This window comes from Molothrus aeneus, chromosome Z, assembly GCF_037042795.1.
Source record: "Molothrus aeneus isolate 106 chromosome Z, BPBGC_Maene_1.0, whole genome shotgun sequence".
Classification (NCBI taxonomy): domain Eukaryota; kingdom Metazoa; phylum Chordata; class Aves; order Passeriformes; family Icteridae; genus Molothrus; species Molothrus aeneus.
Genome location: NC_089680.1, coordinates 41,816,655 through 41,837,242, shown reverse-complemented (window position 1 = coordinate 41,837,242; position 20,588 = coordinate 41,816,655). Strand labels below are relative to the sequence as shown.

Here is a 20,588-nt window from a genome sequence, read left to right as displayed (position 1 = left end):
TGCTCTGGAGGCATGTTTGGAAACAAGCAGCAAAAGGTCTGCTGGGCTGCACAGGACTGGAGAGTTGTGCAAGAGATGATCTGGCTGGCAGGATACTCGCAGCTCACCTTGCTATGTGTACACACACCTGCACATCCCTGCGCTGCTCTGAGCTCTGGCTCAGACATGGGAGGCTTTTGTACAGCCAGAGAACGCCCTGCACTCGTCAACTGCTGCTGCTCCTCTTCCTGTTGTAGTTTCAACAGAGGTCAGATGACCTGGGGAATTTCTCTCTCCCAGAATAGGAAGTGAAAATGCCCTGATCAAGTAATTGCTGTAATTTGGGGTGGTGGTTTGTTTTTTGTTTGTTGACTTTTTGGGTGTTTTTTTTCTTCTTTTGGTGTCCTTCATGTGTCAGAGAACTCTCAGAGTGGTTGTGGGGGCAGGGAATGGCTATGTGCCTTTTTATCAGATAATTTGTGAATTCCCCTTTACTCACAGCTCATTTTTCTTTTTTTCTACACAAATATGACATTGTTTCTTTTGCTTTTACCTGCTTCTGTCTTCCCTGTTGCTGTATCATGCCCCTTATGTCATTGTTGTTTCAATAATGCAGTCAGGAAATTACACCAAAAAGAAATTAAAAGGTGAAAAGTCTATTTCTGGTAACCTGTCTCCTGTGGCTGCCACTCTGCTTGCTGCATCCTTTGGCTTTACAATGTGGGAATTTGCAAGAGGAGGCAATTTATCCAGAGGCATCAATGACTGCTGTGTCCCAGTAATCAGCCAGCTCACCTACAGGCTGAGGTGGGTGAGAGTCCACCTCTGGAGAAGAGTTTCCAGCCCTAGCTCCTCAGGGAGATGGCTGTGCATCTCTTCAGGTGCTTATTTCCATAGACTCTCAAGCTTTGCAGCTTGAAGTCAGTTTACAATTTTCTGCTGCCTGAGGGGCAGGTAAAGTGGCTCACTCAAGCAGGGCCCCGTGGGCACAGCAGTGCTGCTAGCCAGAAGCACAAGAAGCTCTTGTACCAGGATATGGTGCAAGCAGGCTGCCAGCTCCAAGGACAATGCTTGCAGTCCCAGCTGCAGGAAGTACTTGAAGGATATTTGGCAGTCTCAAAAATGCTAACTTAAATGATAATGATCTCATTCTGTACTGGTTTAATGAATCATAACAGGCAGAAAAACAATCTGTTCTAGGAAGATTTATGGTCATTACTTTAAAAATAAATTACTGATGAATTTGAAAAAACAATGTTAAAGCCTCCATCTGTCGGACTCTTTGTTGACTCAGGTGACATTTACTCAATGCCATGGCTCAAGAGTTTCTTTTTTTCACTCTGTTTGGTTATGCAATAATTTTGGCTTATATTTCAAATACAGAAAGAAAGGTACAGGATCTAACAGGGAAAGGAGTGGGGAACTGACCACTAGAATGATTTGCTCTAGAAAATTCCACCTTCATCAGAGAATTTTTTGTTAGACCAAAAGGCTTTTAGCCAGCTCTAAATTATGTGTGTTGTGCCAACAGCTGCCTTTTTTTCTTTTTCCCAGATTAGCTGCAAAAGGTGTCTAGTTTCTTCAGCTTTTTTTGAGAAGGGGGACAGTTTTTTTTCAGCAAACCCTGAAATATATCCAGAGGACAGAAATTCCAGACAGCCTTACTGAATACCCCACAGCATCAGCCTGTGACCAGTTTAAGCAACAAATGCAACCAAAGGAACTACCTTTCTACCTAACTACATTTCAGTTCACCCAGGGAGCCTTGTGTCTCCCACCAGAATTACAGGGCGAGAAAAATTACTTGTCCCATTCAAGCTTCAGTTTGGGACACGGGGTCTGGTGCAAAGGAATCAAATTGGAGTGCAGAGGTGTGTTACAGTCACTGTGCTCAAGACACTATAGATCTGCTCCACTCCTACATGAGGGATATTTTTCCTCCACACTTCGTTGCACATACAGACTGCTTGGCTTATTCAGCCAACTCTGTTCGGGCCTAGATAGCTAATGAACTGTGCTTAATGTTCCTAGTGATCTCATGAATTTTGTCTACATGTCTGGGATATTCTGTGTGTTCACTCACGTTAAATGTACTTTTTAGAACTAGTTCTCACAGAAGGATATATTTCCATGTCAGTAATTTCAAAACAGTAAGTGCTAAAGTAGGAGTTTAGCTCAGGCTCCAAAATATTTACTACTGCAAAACAATTTTCACAAATACCATATTCATTTGATGCCACAAAATTTTCAAAATTACTATTATCTAGTAATTTTTCAGACTCCCCTGTTTTTATATTGCTAATATTTATAGGGACATTTGCATCTGCTTTAAAATATGTTCATGCAGCATAAGTTTGGTGGAGCCTCAAGAGAGTGGTCCTTGACATTTAAGAAAAATGTATGTACAGAATCAGAGACTATCTTAACAACGCAAATACAATGGTGTAGCCTACTGGAGAAGGACCACACAGTTTTAGGGCATTTTTCCCTAGAATGGTCTTGTCTGGAAGCACACTAGAGGAATAGTCAGCACATGTTTCACCAGCTCTTCAAAGTTTGTCAATCTGGCCAAACCAGAGCTGTTTTATGTTTCTCTGTGGTGATGTTTTACATTCCTCTGCTGTTTCTTTTTTCTTCAAACCATTTATGGCAATTCCATCACTTTTTCTTTCTGAACAGAGTTGCCATAGGGATTTCAGTATGCTAGGGGACCTGGGCTACACTCTGGAACTTGGTCTTCAGCATTCCTTGTCTGAAGAGGTCCTTTTGAGATCCAGGACTGCAATCCAATGTGGGCAAGTAAGCCCTCCTCATCTCTTTCCCTTAAGCCTGCTATTAGGATCTGTGATTTACAATCCCTGCCTGGCAAGGCATTTTGCCTCCAAGGTGGTAAATCAGCTCTAACTCCTCCTCTTCCTACTCGGTATGTGCAGATCATCCTCTCCACTGTGGCTTTGTGGCAGTGGTAAAGTGGGGAAACATGACTAGAAACTGTAAAGTGCCTGGGTCTGATCCTGGATGGAGCTGCAGCCCCACTACAGCCCCAGAGGGAGGAACAGCTGGTTGAAAACACTGGGGAGAAGCAGCTGTTCTAGTGATGGCTGGTTTTCCTTTGGAAAATACTTCATAAGTGACCAAAACATTCTGTGGTTTGGGAGACTGGCTTCCTCAGTGGCTGCCATCTAATTATATACAGCCCCTGTCCTCACAAGGTGTGTGGTTCTGCTTGCAGGGATGGGGGAGATGGAGGGAGGATGGGAGCTGTGTGGAAAGTCAGGGGCACAGGGATGCAGCATTCTAGCCCAAGGCAGTTGCTTGCTGGATCCAGAGCCACTGATGGTGGAAGCTAATGCCCAGACTATGTTAAAAAACATCTATCAGCCTTGTTTTGTGGCTCTGAGAAACAACATCAATGTTGTTTGGACACTCACGAGTCTGGTGTCAGTGTCTGTGGCACAACAGCTGGTAAGGGCACCGTTACTGTAATAAAATACAAGACCATGCCTTTACAGGTGCAAATGGAGGTGCCTCAGACAGAGACCTCTGGGCCAGCAGTCTGGCATTTGGGAGCTGCAGCATCATCAGACATGTGGGGATCATCTATGGAGACATCTGCTCTCCTCTGCTTCCCCTGGGAGGAAAAGGGAGCACAGGCCATAGGCAATGGGAGCACATGGGTGCCTTTTCCCCCATGCCTTCAGGCCTCACCCACTACTCCACAAGAGCAAAGGCCAGGGTGGTGTGCAGGCTACAGACACACTGGAGGAGGGATTTGCTCCATGGAGAGACCTCATGGGGCACACTGACATGGAGCATGGAGAGAAGGGGTGACGCCCCCATAAGGGTAGGGAGGTCTGCCAGCCCTCCTTTGGAAAAGGCTGGCACTCTCCATTGCTTCAGCATCGCTTTCAGAACAACACAGGAGAGCAGCAGGGAGTTGCAAATGGCAGCACTGTCCAGGGCTCCTTCAGGATGGTCACTGGCTGACCAAGCAGCACCAGACACCTACATTCCCTTGCTGTCACCACCAGTCATCATGGTTTTCTCTATTTTTCTCTGTTCAGAATTTTCTGCTTACCTTTTGGAGTCTCCTCTTGGCCTATCCCCTGCTGAAAATAAAAACACACCATCATTTGACAGGTGCTTTTTGCTGAGTCAGCTTTTTCCCCCTTAGCTTGAGAAATTTGGGCAATTAATAGTCCTGACAGCTAATTGTATGCCTCAACATTAGTACTCTCTATGGAAGCAGGAAAAAATGCTTCTTGCAGTACCTGATGTCGGCCTGATCAGCTGGACCACAGAACAAATTCTGCAGTCACTCTTAGATAAGGCCCAGATAATCCTTACACTAAATTAATTTTTTTGTGTGTGTGCACATCCTCCTTTTCATTTATATTCATTACTCTTTTTAAATTGTTGCCAAGGTATATATGTGCTTGGAACAGAAGCACTGCAAATTTTAAGAGTGTGCGGGCAGCAATGGCCTTGAAAATTGGGATGAAATAAACTGTCCTAGCACTACAACTTAAGCAATCCAACCTTGCATAATAGTGGATAGTCTGAAAAAATGATATAGCTATAGCAAAAACATTATTATTTAAAAAAATCACTGCTGAATGAACAACACTCATTAATGTATAAAAACTTGGTTCAAACCCACAGACTTCTTTCCCCTTCCTAGGTGCTCTCCAAAGCTATTTTGAAATAATTTTGCAGGACTAGTTCATATTTTGTTTTCTGTTTAGGTCTAGAAAACTTTTTGGCAATAGTAAATCACCTATCCTTAGAAGTAAGGGGAAGAAAGAAGAAGAGGAGAGCAAAGGAAAGAAGAGTGCTGATTTTTCTGGTCTGATAGGACCTTTGCTAAATAACTCAGCCCTAGCCAGGTACAATTAGAGGGAATCTATATCTCTCCATAAGCCTGAGACTCTACAAGAAGTAAGAGTAACTGGAAGAGAACATCAGGACAGTGGAGAAAAAAGGGATGAATCCGCTCCATTTTCCTGGCTGAGAGGTGGAGACGATCAAAAGCATCATAAATGCATAAAGAGACAGGCTCTGCATTTCTGCCTTGTGCAAGGCATCGTGGTTTTTCTGGAAAGGAGGGAAGGTATATAGTTCTTTAAATCTTCTGGAGACACCCTTGCCTGGTAATCCGTTTGTTTTCATCTGACAGATCTCAAGCTAGCTCCTTCCCTGGCTAAATTTCCGTTTTTCAGGCAGGTAAAGTTAGCGCCAAAGGCATCACTTGCTGTAAGCCCTCAGTGATACCCCAGACATTTAGAGCAGGCAGATGGTAACTCACTTCTCACAACCTCTCTCTGTTTACTCTGCTGGGCTGGGTCCTCAGTACAGAAACTGGCTATGGTTTTAGCAATTTAGATTTTTAAATTTTTTGTGGTGTTTTATGCAGAACATCCTGTCAAACACATTCAGTCATTTGTTAAAAAGAAAAAGCAAAAATCAAGAAATGGCATACACAATCCAGTGACCTTTCTAAGCCGTAGCACCCTTTTTTCCATACAGCAGACAGCAGCTTTTCACATTCTTCACGTGGGGTGTGTTTACTCAACCTCAGCAGCTCAGAAATGAAAAACACAGGAAACTTGATAACAAGCTCTCCTTGATTACAGAGCACCATCTGATCCTCTGTGGCCCACTCACACAGGCCCTTCAGCACAGGTTGGGGTGAATGCAGAGCCCACACACAGGTGGTTTTGGGCTACAAGGTTGCATGGCAGTGCCTATCCCTGTCTTCACTGCAAACAGACTCCAATGCCAGCTGAGGATTTCTGAACCTGTGCAACCAGGCACAGAAAATAATAGGGATAACCCTGTTTATAACATGTGCCATAGCCACACCTGGCTAATTATCCAGCTTGTTTTGAGCTGGCAGGGTGGAGAGGCTCCTGAGACAGAAGGGAAAGGCACCAGCTTCGTCCATGAGGGTGGCTGGGAGGCTATGGGGGAGATGTCCCTTCTCATTTTGCTTCAGGGCACCAGTGAAAAAAGGCACCAGTGGTGTAATCTTAGGACAAGAGAGCAGAATTGTGCATGGGTGGGCAAACTGCAGTCCTAGTGCTGGAGAAGCCTTAACTGGAAAACAGCAAGGGCTTTTGAGGCTCTGTAACCCATCCAGAGGTGTCACCTCCACTTGAGACACGGGAAGATGTGTCTGGAGTTCCCCAGCCCCACAACTGTGCATCAAAGTGTTCCAGAAGATAGCTCCAGACTCTGGAGAAAGCTCATGTAGACAGTGCATACTACTTGAAGGATGTTAGCTAGCACCCTCCCAGGCAGCTAATGAATGAACAGCCTTGGTAGATTTTGTGTATTCTTAGTACATGTATAAAAAGATATTGAAAAATACATCTAAGAGACCTAAATACTGCACATCTTCTCCTTTCTTTGCAGATCCTGTTATATCTGCAGGAAATTTTGGAGTTGAAGAGGGGTACTGGGTAAAGGGCACTAGGGAAGCAAGAAAGTCCAGGCAGCTTTCCAGCAATATTGCTGCTGCTAACTTTTTACAGGCTGGATTTCTTCAGTGTCTAACAAGCACAGCTGAATATAAATATACATATATACATAAATGTAAATTTTAAACTGTGTGGCAAGACAGATGCTGTTACTGGTATTTGCTATTTCCTCAATGCTTCATTTCAGCACTGTGGATATTCAAAGCTTCCCTGGGCTAAAACTTTTCTTTTATGCCCATTGTGTAGATGCTGAAATGGCCATACTAGTTGAGAGCAGGACTGCTTTTCCCCACTACAACCTCTGCCCATTCTGGGCAATGGTTTCAAAGCTCCTGATTAACTGCATATGGGCAATGGGGAGACATCTCCCAGCCACTTTACCTACTTCAGCATGGCTTTGTACCTTGGTGACCAGCCTAGAACCAGTGATCCTCTTGAAGGGAGGACTGACAGCTATACTCACCTCCTGAAAGACTGCTATCACCAGTCACTGCAGGACCTGAGACACTCGGTTTGCTGAAGAGCAACAGGACACAGCTGAGGGTCACGTCACGAGCCCTCCAGAGGACTGTGCTGCTCTTGCTCTGCTGTAGATGAGGTTGTTTTGCTGCTGCAGGGCCAGGACCTTGTGTGGGGGATGTGGCATCACACCTCCCACTGCCACATGTGATGCACTTCCACACCACCACTTTCCAAGGGTAAATAGCTATCACCTTCAGGGATTTTATGTTGGACTTCACCTCCAAGATGCCAGTGGGAACTATTAGCAGCTAGCAAGTCATGTCTGGCAATGAACTTTAGGGCACCGTCAGCAAGGACTCGTAACCAGGGTAACCTAGGGCCTGGAGAATAAACTGAGCTCCTGACATTTTAAAACCACACTGATTTAATATTTCTATACAGGAAGGGAACAAGACATTAAACAGGATTGGAAAAATAGAGCCCACTGAGGTACTGAAATGCTGGTTTGATCCTTTAGTAATCCTTAGTTTGATCCTTTATAATAAATTCCTTGGAAACACCCAGCTAAGCTTAGACTATATTGACATATCTTTTAATTTATAAACTCTGAGTCCTCACGTCAATAAATTATGAGGCTCATGAACAATGATATCATTCAGCTATTTCCTGATTCCCTTCTGCTGAAGACTGACCCAGCAAACAGAGGCTAAGGAGGACAGCTGAGCTGAATCTTGTCCACCACAGTCCAGACCTGGCAGCAGGTGAGACTTAGGCTGTAACTGACAAGAGCTTTTTTGTGGTTTCCAGAGAGCTTGGGTAAATATGCTTTTTGCTGTATACTTTCCATCCCTGCTGAAACATTGCCTGATCATGCTTTTTGCTGGCTTCTGAAATGGCTTCTTCCATGAAAAATTCCCATCAGCATAATTTCCCCCTATTTATCTTTCTGTTTTCCACTGTTTATACCACTCTGACCTGCATTAGTAATCCTCACTTTTTTTGTACAGCAAGTCCCACAAGTTGAAATTACCTTTTTCTTTGAAAACTACCCTCTGCACCACATACAAGCTCAGCCTGCCTTCTGTTCAGCAGTTGTTTTCCTCAAACACAGCATTAAAGAAAAGCAGAAATCATGCCCTTTTGGCATGAGCAGTACAACAAAGAGAAGAATTTTGTTTCACGTGGCTCTCCCCCAATACCCCTTCCAGTCAGTCCCACTAACATATCCTCATCATTTTATAGTATGCTGGCACAGGCTCAGTCCATGAGCTTCCAGCTGAGTTTAGTGCTGTGTGGCCCTCAAAGAGCAAGGCCCTTACAGTATATGGCTATCTAAGTGCTTTGGTACATTTGGATTTAGTCCATTTAAGGTTTATCTCATGGCTCTCAGTTTATCCATCTTCCATGGGATGGATAATAGGATGATTTGGCAAAGTGTAAATCCAGTGAAATACCTGAGGAGAGGAGACCAGCCTGGGAATGAGTCTGTCTGGAAGCTGATGGGGCCTTGCAGGGGTGGTCAGTCAGGAAGCTCAGTGTAGGCAAGGTGAGATACCTCTGTGCCCACAGAAACCACCTAGTCCTGGTGCCCAAAACCAGCCATATTTTGGGGGTCAATAGCATCATGTGGAAATCAGAAGGGAGCGGCAGAAGGCAAGGAGATGGCAGGGAGAGGAAAAGGTAATATTGTGAAAGTCTGGGTCCACCTTGGGCTGGTGCTGTACCCCAAAACCATGGTCTTAGAAGCAAACAAGCCTTCTCAGAGAGTGAGCAAGTGCCCTACTTTAGAATCTTCCTTCTTTCACTCCAATTAAATAGGGCTGAATACTTTCTGCCACCTCCACACAATGTGGGGGTTAGAAAGCTGTCCAGCAAGTCAACTCCCATTGCATATCTGGAAACTCCACCTTTCTCCATGGAGATAATGCTTCACAGAGACCTCTTTCCCCTATTCTAATGACTGCAATAATTTTGAACACTGCAACGTTGTTGCCAGCAACACTTTGGAAACCTTGTATGAGTCCTGTGAAAAGCTATTTCATCAAGGTTGTGTCATTATCCATGTGATTATCCATGTGTTTTTGCTAATATTTTCCTGGTTTAGTGTGTTTCAGTTGCAGCTTGAGGACTTCATGCTCACTTTAATATAAGAAAGTTCAGATTTCTCAGATACTACAAGAGGAAGAAGTACTTGTAGGGGTCATTTGAACATAAGCATCCTGGCTCACTCTGGGTCACCAGAGTAACACCCCAAAGGGGACAGCACTGCCCTGGTGTGTCTGCTGTGGCTCAGTATGAAATCCTCCCCATTTTGTGGAGCAGTTTCCAGCCTCCTGCTCCTTCCCTCTGCTCTGCATCCACCTTCTCAGCCAGTAACAGTTCCCACAACAAGGGTTCAGTGCAGTAAGGCCCCTTGTCAAGTGTTCTGTGTGTCCAGCCATGGTCCTGCACCAAGCTGCCTGCCAAGGCAACACAGAGCCTGCAGTTGTTCCCAGCAGTGGCTTCCTGGCAGGGCTGGTGTGCCCCAGGAGCTCCCGTAGGAAGGGCCATGACCAGGGCACTGGGTATGCATGCTAAGCACAGCAGCTTTTTCTGGGAATCCCAAGCATCTCCCCATGGGAGGCTTGTGAGATGTGCCAAGGCTCTCTTCCTATCCTCTACTGGCCGCGGGAGGGCTTCCTGCATTAGTGGCAGGGGGGCTACAGCAGTGAGCTCGGCACTGAACGGGCCCTGGGGCAGGGGCATGGCTCAACACGTCCCTCCCACGTACTGGCTGCCCCAAGGATCTGTCTTCCAGGGCCCGTCCTTGGAAATGAAGCTCTCACCATGTCCTTGCAATCCCACCTGCAGATGTCACTGGTGCCACACAAATCCCCACCACGCAATGCTCCCCGTGCTGTTTGCAGGAACAGAGAATGGGACAAGGTAGCTTTGCACATTTTTCTTCCTTCCTCGGTTTTCTTGCCGCTGCTCCCACACTCTAGATTGTAACAAGGCCTGAATAATTTCCAGCCCCTGGGGGCATACCATTTTCAATTCACTGCAAAGCTGACACATGCCTGGAGTGGAGCAGGAGCTCTCACACTGCTTGCCATGTTTAGTGCTTACTGCAAAAGCTCTCTTCCTAAAGAACCCATTGGTAAAGCAGTTGGTTACGATGACAATTAATCGGTGCTCAGCCAGAGCTATCACCAGACCATGAACTCTAGATGGCATTCTTGATATTTTTCTGCTGCTGCTTGTTTGTTGTTTAGCATTTTGTTTGTTTTCCCCCTCTGTTATTGCTGAAGTGACAGGATAGCCCTTGGATCTCAGTCTTGTGCCATGTGAAACACCAGGATGCTTTCAGCCTTTAGCCTGGGAAGGAATGGAGGGCTGGATGCAGACTGCTATTAGTTTCCTGCACTGCTCCCCCCAGCCAATTCAGCAGCTAGAACGTAAGTGGAAGTCTTTAGTGCTTAAGTTCGTCCTTGTATTTGTAGTTCTGTCCCTCCACCATGTTACAGCTTGTGCTGCTCTGACTTGCTTTCCTTACACTACAGATCCCTGTTTGTATGATTTTTTAATGTCCTGTGCCCATTCACAACTGAAAACACTGTATTGAATGCTCTCCCTCCTTTTAAAGCAGTTTCATCAAACCTGGCTCTGTAGAGGAGATTCTTTTCCTCTCCATTTGCTTTCCTATTGTTCTGGGGCCCCTTAAAGCCACCTGAAACTAAATGCAGTATCTTCAACTTCCATGGGGCAATGCCAGAAATTATTGATAAAATGCTCTTCTATAGTCCTTACTTACATTGTAAAAAACACCCTAAAGCTTGGCACATGCCATTTCAGCTATGCAATGGGGTGACAGGGACTTTAAATGTCCTGAGTGTGTTATGAAACAGATAACAACAGCTGATAACAGCAGAACGAACTGCAAAATTCCTGACCTGCTGCCACCCACTAGTGTCATTGAATTACTTTTGCAATGTCTGAATGCTCCCTTGCAAAAGTCCAGTTTTCACTTTTAATTCACTTAAAATCCAAAGAAGATGCCAAGGAGTTCCTTTTCCCACTGTGTGCCCCTAGTACACCATCCTTCTTGGCACAGAGAAAGGCAAGGCAGAGGAAGACAGAAAGCCTCTCCTATGTTGAGAAGACAGCAACACCTTTCTTTTCAAAGACAGAGGGACTGGAACTGGGGTAAATTTTCAAGCTTGTTCTCTAGCCCATTTCTTGACTTCCATTTACTACACTGGCAAGTAAATCAACAACTGATTTTCTCCATAGGCATTTCTGATACAATCTGCACAGGGAGAAGGGAGCTGGTGTTATGGAGAGCACGAACTGCAGGCAGCACTTGTTCCCTAGGCAACTCCCACCAAAATCACCAGTGTCCTCTGCTGCTCCCCACAGAGGGCTGTAATTAAATACTTGACTGTTCCCGGCACAGGGAGGGGCAGAGGCTGGCATGAACCTGGCTAGATCCCAACAAGTCCCTGTGGCCCTTCTGAGGTGCACCCAGTGCTCCGGCACCTCCCAGCTCTTGTCGGGAAAAGCTGGCAGCAGCTTCCTCACAGGGTCAAGGGAGGGGATCTCCCCTCATCTGGCTGACCCTAAAGGGGGTGTGAGGGCCAATGGGCAAGCAGCTGGTTGCTGCAGCCAGGCGTGTGACAAATGGACAGCTGGCTGAAGGTGTGCTCTGCCACACAGGACAGTGGGGCTCCTGCAGGGGTGAAGGAAGCAAGGAAAGAAAGGTCATGAGATTGATCATATTTGGCCTCCGCAAACCTCCACAAGCATGATAGTGGAAAAGAAATGTGCAGGGATGCTCTTGTTCCTGCAATTGACACCACTAAGTGGGGAGAGATCTCTTCCACCTCTAGACAAAGAGAGAGACAAAAGTCAAGAACCACAGGAAGAGACCGACTGCCACGGGAGGCGGGACACAGGCCATTCTCTTCCAGCTACATGCAGCTTTCAGGGGCACACCTTCCTGCAATAACATGAAGAAACAGGCAGTTTTATAGAAACACAACACAGGTTTCTATTTTAATGAGAAAATAATTATATACTTGCATTATAGGCCTCACAGTCACTATAAAACAGAAGCAGGATAACATTTAAGTGGTTAACATACAGAAAGCCAGGTATTGTTGAAACTGGTTGATAAGTCATGACAAAGATGCTGCCTTTTGGTTGCCAAACAAGTCAAGACTAGTCTATTCTCCCTCAGAAATGTCAGTACAGAGCAAGATGAAGCCCAAATCGGCAGCTTTAAAAACAAATTGTTCAGAAAACCTGCACTGTAACCTCAAACCAATTATATTCACAAATGCTAATGCTTAACTATTTTTCAATACACAGTTTCATTAAAACCAGTCTTTGCCACGGGAAAGGATCTGAGCATTTCTTTTGTGGAGACAAAGTTAACTCTGCAATAGTGCTCTTTTGTTGCATTTGATATAGTCATATATAGATAGATATGTATTACTGCTGTATACTTATAAACACCTAAGCTTGGTAGCATGCAAATGAAATAACAGAGGCAAGAAAACTGCATCTCACTCTTGTTACCACAGCACTAAATGTGCTGCTGACTATAAGTGTCCATAATTTCTGGAAGAGAAAAACTGCTGGGTGAAAAGTCTGTCTGTCCTGGACTGAAATACTTTTGTTGCAGGGGCTGAAAGGAAATGCTTCTATAACAGAGAACAAAGCACGAAAAGATGTCTTATGATGGGTAATTATTGTCACTGGCCTCCAGTGAGAAAGCTGGAAGGAAAAACAGGCTTACAGACTAAAGAAAATAAAGATGCAAGTTCCTGGGAAGGTAGTCCAGGGTTAACCCAGCTTTCAGGAGCAAATACCGGGGGAAATCTGATGAGTGCCATTTAATGCAAGACCACCACACCACAAAGGCCATCTCCTATTCTCAGGAAACTCCTTTTTCTCTCTTAAGCTCTCCCCAAAGGCCAGGAATCTTCTTGACACAGGTTTGTGGGGCTCACATCTGCAGCTACGTGACATATGGTCTCACTAGTGCTGCACTGGTGCTGGTGGCTTTTCCTACAGCTGCATGGCAACAACCTACCCTGAGACAGGAATTGCCCTTGATTCACCCTTGATTACCATGCCTGAAAAACAGGTCCACTTCATTAGATACATGACTCCTTCACAGGCATGGAACCTCCCCATGGTGCCTCTCCTTGAGATAAGCTCGCTGCCCTCATCACAGTGAACTCTTGGTTCAGTAGGTTTTCTTCAGTTCAGTAGCACTTACAGGGGACAGGGAAAGAACTGAGTCAATGGGTAGATATAAATGTATTTTACTACAGTTCCCTGAAAATAAGCCTGAAAATTATAAGTGTCCATGGACAGAAATCACATGCTGGAGGAACTGAAGTGTGGTGGTGGTGAATAATTTGGTTGCAAGCTCTGTGTTTGTTTAAAAAAAGCACCAGAAGTATGCTCACAGTATCGGTACTCATTTTAAATAAGTTCACTGTTTCAGGATAAAACAGCACAGCAGGTCATGAAACCAAGGAATGGCTTAGGGAGGACACAGTATTCTGGCTGATGACTTTTTAAAAGATACCGAAATAATAACTGATTATAAAAAAGAATATTTTTTAGAGAAAAAAGGCTTTGATGCTTTTTTTACCATCACCTCCCAAATTTTTGTTTTCTAGTCCAGAAATTATGGTTCCCAGTTGTAAAATATTCCTATTGTATTGCTTGGTGATAAGAAAGAGTAAACCCGCAGCCTCTATACTACATACAAATACGAAGCACAAGAATAAATACCACATTTCTTTTCCTAATTGTCAGCTTACAAAACTGGTCAATACTTTGCAATTGTGACTCATGCAAATACCATGTTGGGTCAAATTTTAATATCACAAATACTGCATTAACTCAGTGCCTTATTTTTATATCCCCTTTCGGAAAAAAAAAAAATAGCACTCACCCCTATAGCTGGTAAACAGCTGTGGAGAAAATAATCAGTGCACGCACTGCCATACACCTTGTGGTATGCCAGCCTCATGCACTCCCCCACACACTCCCACACACTTCCACACACTCCCCCACACACACACACACACACACATACACACTAATCCTTCACTGCTGATCCCAAGCCTAAGCAATAACTAAAGGCTCTATGGTTTGCTTGTAGCGCTGAAAACACTGGCTGAACGGCTAAAATAATATTTTCTTCCCTTGTTTGCTCTTCCTTGCTCATTCCTTCCAACTCATTATGCCCTTTAGCTTTTTTGTTGCCTGGAAACGTGAAGACTTTCACAAAGCACTCTACTTCAAAGGCTTTTTAAGTTGTATAAATATAGTTGAAGACATAACTCTCTTCCTTCTTTATTTCATACCTCTTTCTAGGCCAGAGTCTGGCTTAGTTCATTTATTGCCTCATTTAAAAATTAAATGTCCTTTATTTGTATCCCTTTCCCACTACCTTTCTACTTCAAATTATCCATCTTCAAGGATTTTACACATATGCCATTCTTTCCCACCCCACCATCAAAAAATAGTTGTCATCGCTAAATACAGATTTTCTACTTAGAAACTTTGTTGCGTAAATATGCTCTGAGAACCTGGAGTTCAGGTGATATTGCAAGCATATAGGATCCTAAAGCTAAGGTAATCCATTTGGCTTAGCTCTCATCCCCATCTATTCCACTCCTAAATTGTGATGGCTTGTGTTTGCAACACAAGGATTGTTTGACTGAGTTTGCTGGATTGTACATTTGCAGTAACTGCCTCCCTGTTTGTTGGGTTTTTCTTGTTTTAAACAGATAAATTGCTAGAAAGGGGAGCAGAACCCACCCCCCCCCCCAAAAAAAAAAAAACCACCAACCAACCCAATCCCAAACCCAACCCTTCAGTCTCCTCAAAGAAACAGAACAGAGGGCAGTATCTTTGTGTTTTGTGGCTGGATAAGAGTATGCCGAATTAATGCCAACAGTCTTGTGCAGCGGCTGTGGGAGGCGAAGGAAATGCAGGAGGTTCTGACAGGAGCTACCGTGGTCCTGGGGACAAGCAGGGCTGGCAATTCAGTCAGCGAGAAATACAGGTGTGAGCCCTGGCTGCAGACTCCTCCACGAATCACTTCCTGACACATGCCTGTAGCCTGTCTGGTCCATGGGCGCAATCACCCTCTTGTGCCCACCCCAAGGCCTCCCATCCCCTGCACCCTTCTCCATTGCATTATTTCAGAGGGGAGATGGAGAGAAGAAAAAGGGGCTGTTTTCTAGGTGTGTTTTTCCTGTAGTTTTAGGATTGCCAGGAGCTGGATCATTTCTGTGTCTATGTGCATCGAGTTTCTTGTGTATTTAATAAATATTGGACTAAAATGCTGCTGCTTTCACGGTGGGGTTTTGTGTTTGCTTTTTTTTTTTCTTTCTTCCTTTCTCATTTTTTTGGTTCCGGCATGCCTGGTTGCTGTCTTCACACTGCAGAGTGGTTATTCATCCTCCTCTCGGTTGGCATAAATGCCAGCTTCCCAGCGCAACGCCAGAGCACTCTTCCTGCGGTTCACCCTGGTTGCCTCCAGGACCTGGTAAGGAGAGAAAAGGAAAAGCACAGGATGTCACTCAGCTGGCCCTGCCCTCAGGGCGTCCCACACTGCACCCAGGCAGGCAGAGACCAGCCAGGTGGGCAGGGACCAGCCAGGCTGGCCCTCCCACGGGGCTCCAGTGCCACACCCTGTGCAGGAAGGAAGACATGCAATGGAAGCACTCGCTGGTGTGAGAGAGGGAAGATGGCACACAGGAGCAAAGCCACACCACAGGAGGACAGAAGTGGTAGGAGTTGTCTGGCAGCATCCGACTCTCTGCAAGGGAGTCCCAGCTGACCTCTACCAGCCCAGCTGCACTTGCCCTGTCCAGGTCTTGGTCCTCTCCCCAAGGCCAAGTTTAGTTTAGTTTCAAACTAAAACTGGAGGAGCCAGCAAGCACCCTGCAGCTTTGTCCAGAGTCTGCTCTGGAGCTGCACATGAGGCCCAGGAAGCAGACAGCCACCTCTTTCAGCACATCACCCTCTCGGGCAGACTTGGCAGCAGTGCCTGCCCCTAGCCCCTTCTCGTGGTTGTGGGGCTGCAGCTATGGCACACTGTGATCAAAGTGAAAAATCCTTGAGGGAAAAATCACTCCATGCACATGTGAAAGGAGATTTACATGAGGAAGGCCTACAAAGCCTGGTACAAGATAGGCCTGATACATTTATATGTATTTCATATACACACATCATACACACGGGTACATGCACACACTGTATCTATTTGTACATATGCACACACACGAACAACTAAATAAAAACATAAGAAACAGTTTTGACACATGTTTTGAGAAAGTCAAAAAGAAAAGAGACAACATCAAAAGGCATTATTGTGATGCATCTGAGGTACTCCTCAGCAAATAATGCATGGCTGTGGGTGTTTTTCACAGAGCAGAATGAGATATAAAGGGGCCTAGAGCCTTCTTACAGAAGCACCACAACAGTGTTATTTTCTAACCAACACTGAATAACAGCTCCATGATGAAACTACAGAGCTGGCAATGTCAATTGTCCTCAGTGTGTTTTAACCATCTCTCCCAAAGAAGCAAGCTTTTAAAGCTTTTTACATCAGTAAAAAAAATCCCACAACAAATACCTGACTTTTCATTGAAGCAATGCTGGCCATCCCTCATCCCTAATGCTTCCTGCAAGCTGCTCTGCACAATCCCTGACTGCAGAAGAGTAGATGACCTTTTGAGATAGGATGATGGTATTTTATTCTTCTGTGAAGAAAGTCACATGCATTGAGGACTTAAGCCTTGACTAGAACGAAAGTAAAATTATTCAAGACTAAAGAAATTCTTCTTCCAGCTTATGACAAGCTGTGGTTGGAAGAATACATACTGTACCGGCAGTATCAGAAAATCAGCTCTGACTGCCAGCTGAAATTACAGGCCACTGTAACTTTGCTTATGGGAATGAGAATGCACTACTGCATTTATGCCAATTGTAACCTCTAGATCTTCATTCAGGAGCTGAAGATAGGACAGAATTTGCCAGCATTAGTATTTCTTTGCCCTCTTAGTTTCTTTTGACTATGATTGAACAAATCAAAGACCTAAAGATAAAATCTGGCCAACAGAGATGAATTTTAACAAAAACTCCATCTCATTCTCAGCACTGACCAAGGCTACAATGTTAGTCCAGTTCCACTAGTGGGATTTTGTTCTGAAATTCTGCCCAAAATCATGCTTCCTCTTTTTGCAGAACCACCACCAGAAGGAGGGACCAGGGCTGAGTGGTTTCTGTTTTTCCTAGCAGAGGAGCAAATGTGCTCACAAGAAAAGGAAAAGGGAGAGGGAGAGGAGAGGGAGAGGAGAGGGAGAGGGAGAGGGAGAGGGAGAGGGAGAGGGAGAGGGAGAGGGAGAGGGAGAGGGAGAGGGAGAGGGAGAGGGAGAGGGAGAGGAGAGGAGAGGAGAGGAGAGGAGAAGAGAAGAGAAGAGAAGAGAAGAGAAGAGAAGAGAAGAGAAGAGAAGAGAAGAGAAGAGAAGAGAAGAGAAGAGAAGAGAAGAGAAGAGAAGAGAAGAGAAGAGAAGAGAAGAGAAGAGAAGAGAAGAGAAGAGAAGAGAAGAGAAGAGAAGAGAAGAGAAGAGAAGAGAAGAGAAGAAGAAAAAGAAAATAATCAGTAGGAAAAAATTGGTCTGAGACATCAGTCTGTAAGAGGTGTATTGGAGTTACTCCCACTGCAGAATGCCTAAACCAAGAAAAGACACCTCAAACTGAACAATGGAGAAGCAAAACTGGGAGTGGGTATCAGTGCATCATTCAGCATAAATTTCAAACTAAAACTGCCACTATGTTTTTAAATAAAGTCTGTGGAATTTGGTCTGCAAAGTATGCCAGCTGAAAATAAAATGGATTTTGCATAGTTTAGAACAGCCTGAAATCAGCACCTTCTTTGCTGGACATCACAGTATTTGGATGGTCTCTGATGATGGATTGCAACAGTCAGGACACCTGAACTTTGAAGATTCCCACTTTGGACCAGTCAGCTTCTATTTGTCTTCAAAGATGGCAATGGGGTTTCTTCCATTTATCCCTGGTCTGCACAGCTACCCCACAGTTTGTCAGCTTCTACAGATGCTGCTGGGTCTCCAAGCAAAACTGTATCCAGATTCATATCAGAGGTACCATGAGGGCATAGCATGTGGATTTGCCCCTTGCAGGAAATCAAGTCTGGCTCAGTATTAACACTAAATGGTACAGCATATAAACTGAAGATCCTTTTGAATAGTTATTCCAGAACTATTCTTCTATTCTTCTATCTATTGAAAAGAGTGTTTGACCTAAAACAACCCTTGTTTTTACAAGGCTGTGACAGTTTTAGACCCTCTAGAGGAAACAGTGGCATAATTATAGCATGCAACTGGAATGACTGAGTGGGGAATTGGGACTCCTCAATGGAGCAGTGAAATCATGACCCAGGAAAACTGCTTGCCTAAAAACAGCCAACTATCTCAATTTTGAAATAAATTTGGCCGGTATCAGGGCTGACTCTAGACCCATAATGAGTGCAGCACCACCAGGCTCTCCACAGCAAGTCAAAAATGCTATGTCAATGCTTCACAAGCATCCTCCTTGATAATGCCCTGCATCAGCTGAGTGGGGGCAGGCAGGGCAGATTGGTGCTCAGGGTGTCTGTCCTAAGGCAGCCAAGGGCCACAACTTCAGGAAGATCATGAAGCAGGTGCTTCACTTAAGCTTGGGCTCCTTCAGCCTGTGAACTATGTCCTATTGAAAAGGCCAAACCAGGGAAAAAAAGCAATGTTACATAAAATGTCTTATTTGGCAGAGGTGATTTGAATACCAGCTGTAGTAGAAGAGGAAGAACTTGGAGGGCAGAAGTAGGTGTGAGGGAAAGACAAAAGATATGCAGGGCTTTAAGAACTGCTCCTCACCTCTCTGCAGAAAATGTCTTTATGGATCTTGTGGTTGCAGCTCAAGGTCTCATTAAGAATTGCAGAAGGTTCTTTCCTTGAAGATTTAATTCATTTTTTGAGGATTTTGGGGAAAAAAATTGTAACAGCTGCCACTTTAAGGTGGCATATGAATAATTTTTCTATCCATCCTAGAGATGGAGACTTTCCATCATCATGCTGAATTTCCCATCATCAGATTTTACAAACCCAGCACACAGCTTACAGCTTTAATAAGTGCTCTCTTACTGACAACAAGAGTAAGCAATATAAATATATATTCTTTAGCTCAAATAATATTTATCACAGCCACTGAAATAGTGGTGTTATTTTTGACTAATCATAAAACTGACTGCTATACAGTACACGACAATTTTTGTTGAACAGTAGTAGCAGAACTGATGTGGAAGTGAAACAGTTTTTCTGAGGTTTAATATTTAACTGATTCTTTCCATCTGAATCTGGAAGAACTAAAAGAAGAAGAGAAAGCAGAAAATGCAACGGTCTGCATGTCTAAAATCTGTAAGTACTAGGTGGTAAAGTTGCTGCAGAAAACACATTCATGGAGCACAGTGTGCATAAAGAGATGGAAGTGCAAATGCAGGCAAGAGGCTGCCTGTTCCTGCAGATGTGAGTGTTCCTGCTCAGGAATGATAAACTAAATGCTTTAAATGCTGGAACTACCGAGAGAACATCCATTTCTTCTTCAGGTATTTTCTTTACTGTACCCACTTAATGCTGTTTACTGAATACCCAGACTGCTAGTAAACACAGTAAGGAGCTGGGTATCTGAGACTTAAAATTTGTTTACTTGAAACAAGACAGTGGCAGTATTAAATTGCTGCTTCTAAGTATTAAAACATGAACTGTGTGCCCCATGCCATCAAATCTAGTATCATCAAATCTAGTTCATCTTCTGTTTAGTAACACAAAAATTTTCAGCAGTAGCCTTTAATGTTACATAAATCACCTTACTGCAGTTATCTGCTACAGCATGATTGGTATTACGGAAACTCAAGCTAGTGTCCTGTACATTTGAATGTATGTATAGGTGTAAGGCCAAAACCAGAGGGTTCTGAAGATAAAAGTATCCTATACAAGGGCATGCACTTAGGTCTCTTTAAACAGCAATGGGGTGTGCTGCTATTACAGGCGGCAGGAGTCTGGGGGAGATGCAACACATCACCCTAATGAAGCCGGATGTAGCTGCTGTGGTAGCTGAACTTCAGCACTTACTGTGCCCTGCTGGGGGGCTGTGTTCTGCTTTCCAGAGTGGAGCTGTCAGGATGACTGTGTGGATGCCCCTGCTCCCAAGGCAGGGCAAGCACAGCTGGCACAGCTACAATGATTAAAACTGAGCCACCTGCCTGCACCAAAGTGCATTTTGGTAGGCTCTGGTGAACAGGAGACACAGGTCAGCTGTGGGGTTAGTAGAGAGTAGGGGCTTATGTGCCTTGAATCTTGCTGTTGCTTCTGAAACAACCTGCCTAGTTTCAGCTGAAGATTTCCAGTGAGAATCATCGCATGGTTTCTTCAGTTTGAGGATGGATGCTGGGGAATAGCCAGAGAACATACTTTCACCTGCATGAGGAATTGCTGTGTCCTACAGTATTTTTTATTTCTAGCCCCTTTCCCATTCATACACACTCTTCTTCAGCTCCTTACTCTTTGTATCATTACCGTAACACAAGGTGGGCAC

At 44.5% G+C, this 20,588-nt stretch overlaps 1 protein-coding gene across 4 annotated transcripts in view; it reads right to left on the bottom strand.

Annotated features, from left to right (window-relative positions):
- Positions 1-14,815: 14,815 nt before the first annotated feature.
- PALM2AKAP2 (PALM2 and AKAP2 fusion) overlaps positions 14,816-20,588 on the bottom strand; it is a 264,975-nt gene continuing 259,202 nt past the window's right edge. For all 4 annotated transcript variants that reach the window (XM_066569518.1, XM_066569519.1, XM_066569520.1 and 1 more), the window contains one exon: positions 14,816-15,474. In XM_066569518.1, coding sequence (XP_066425615.1) covers positions 15,382-15,474 — 93 coding nt within the window. In that variant the 3' untranslated portion in view covers positions 14,816-15,381. The remainder of the gene's footprint in view (positions 15,475-20,588) is intronic.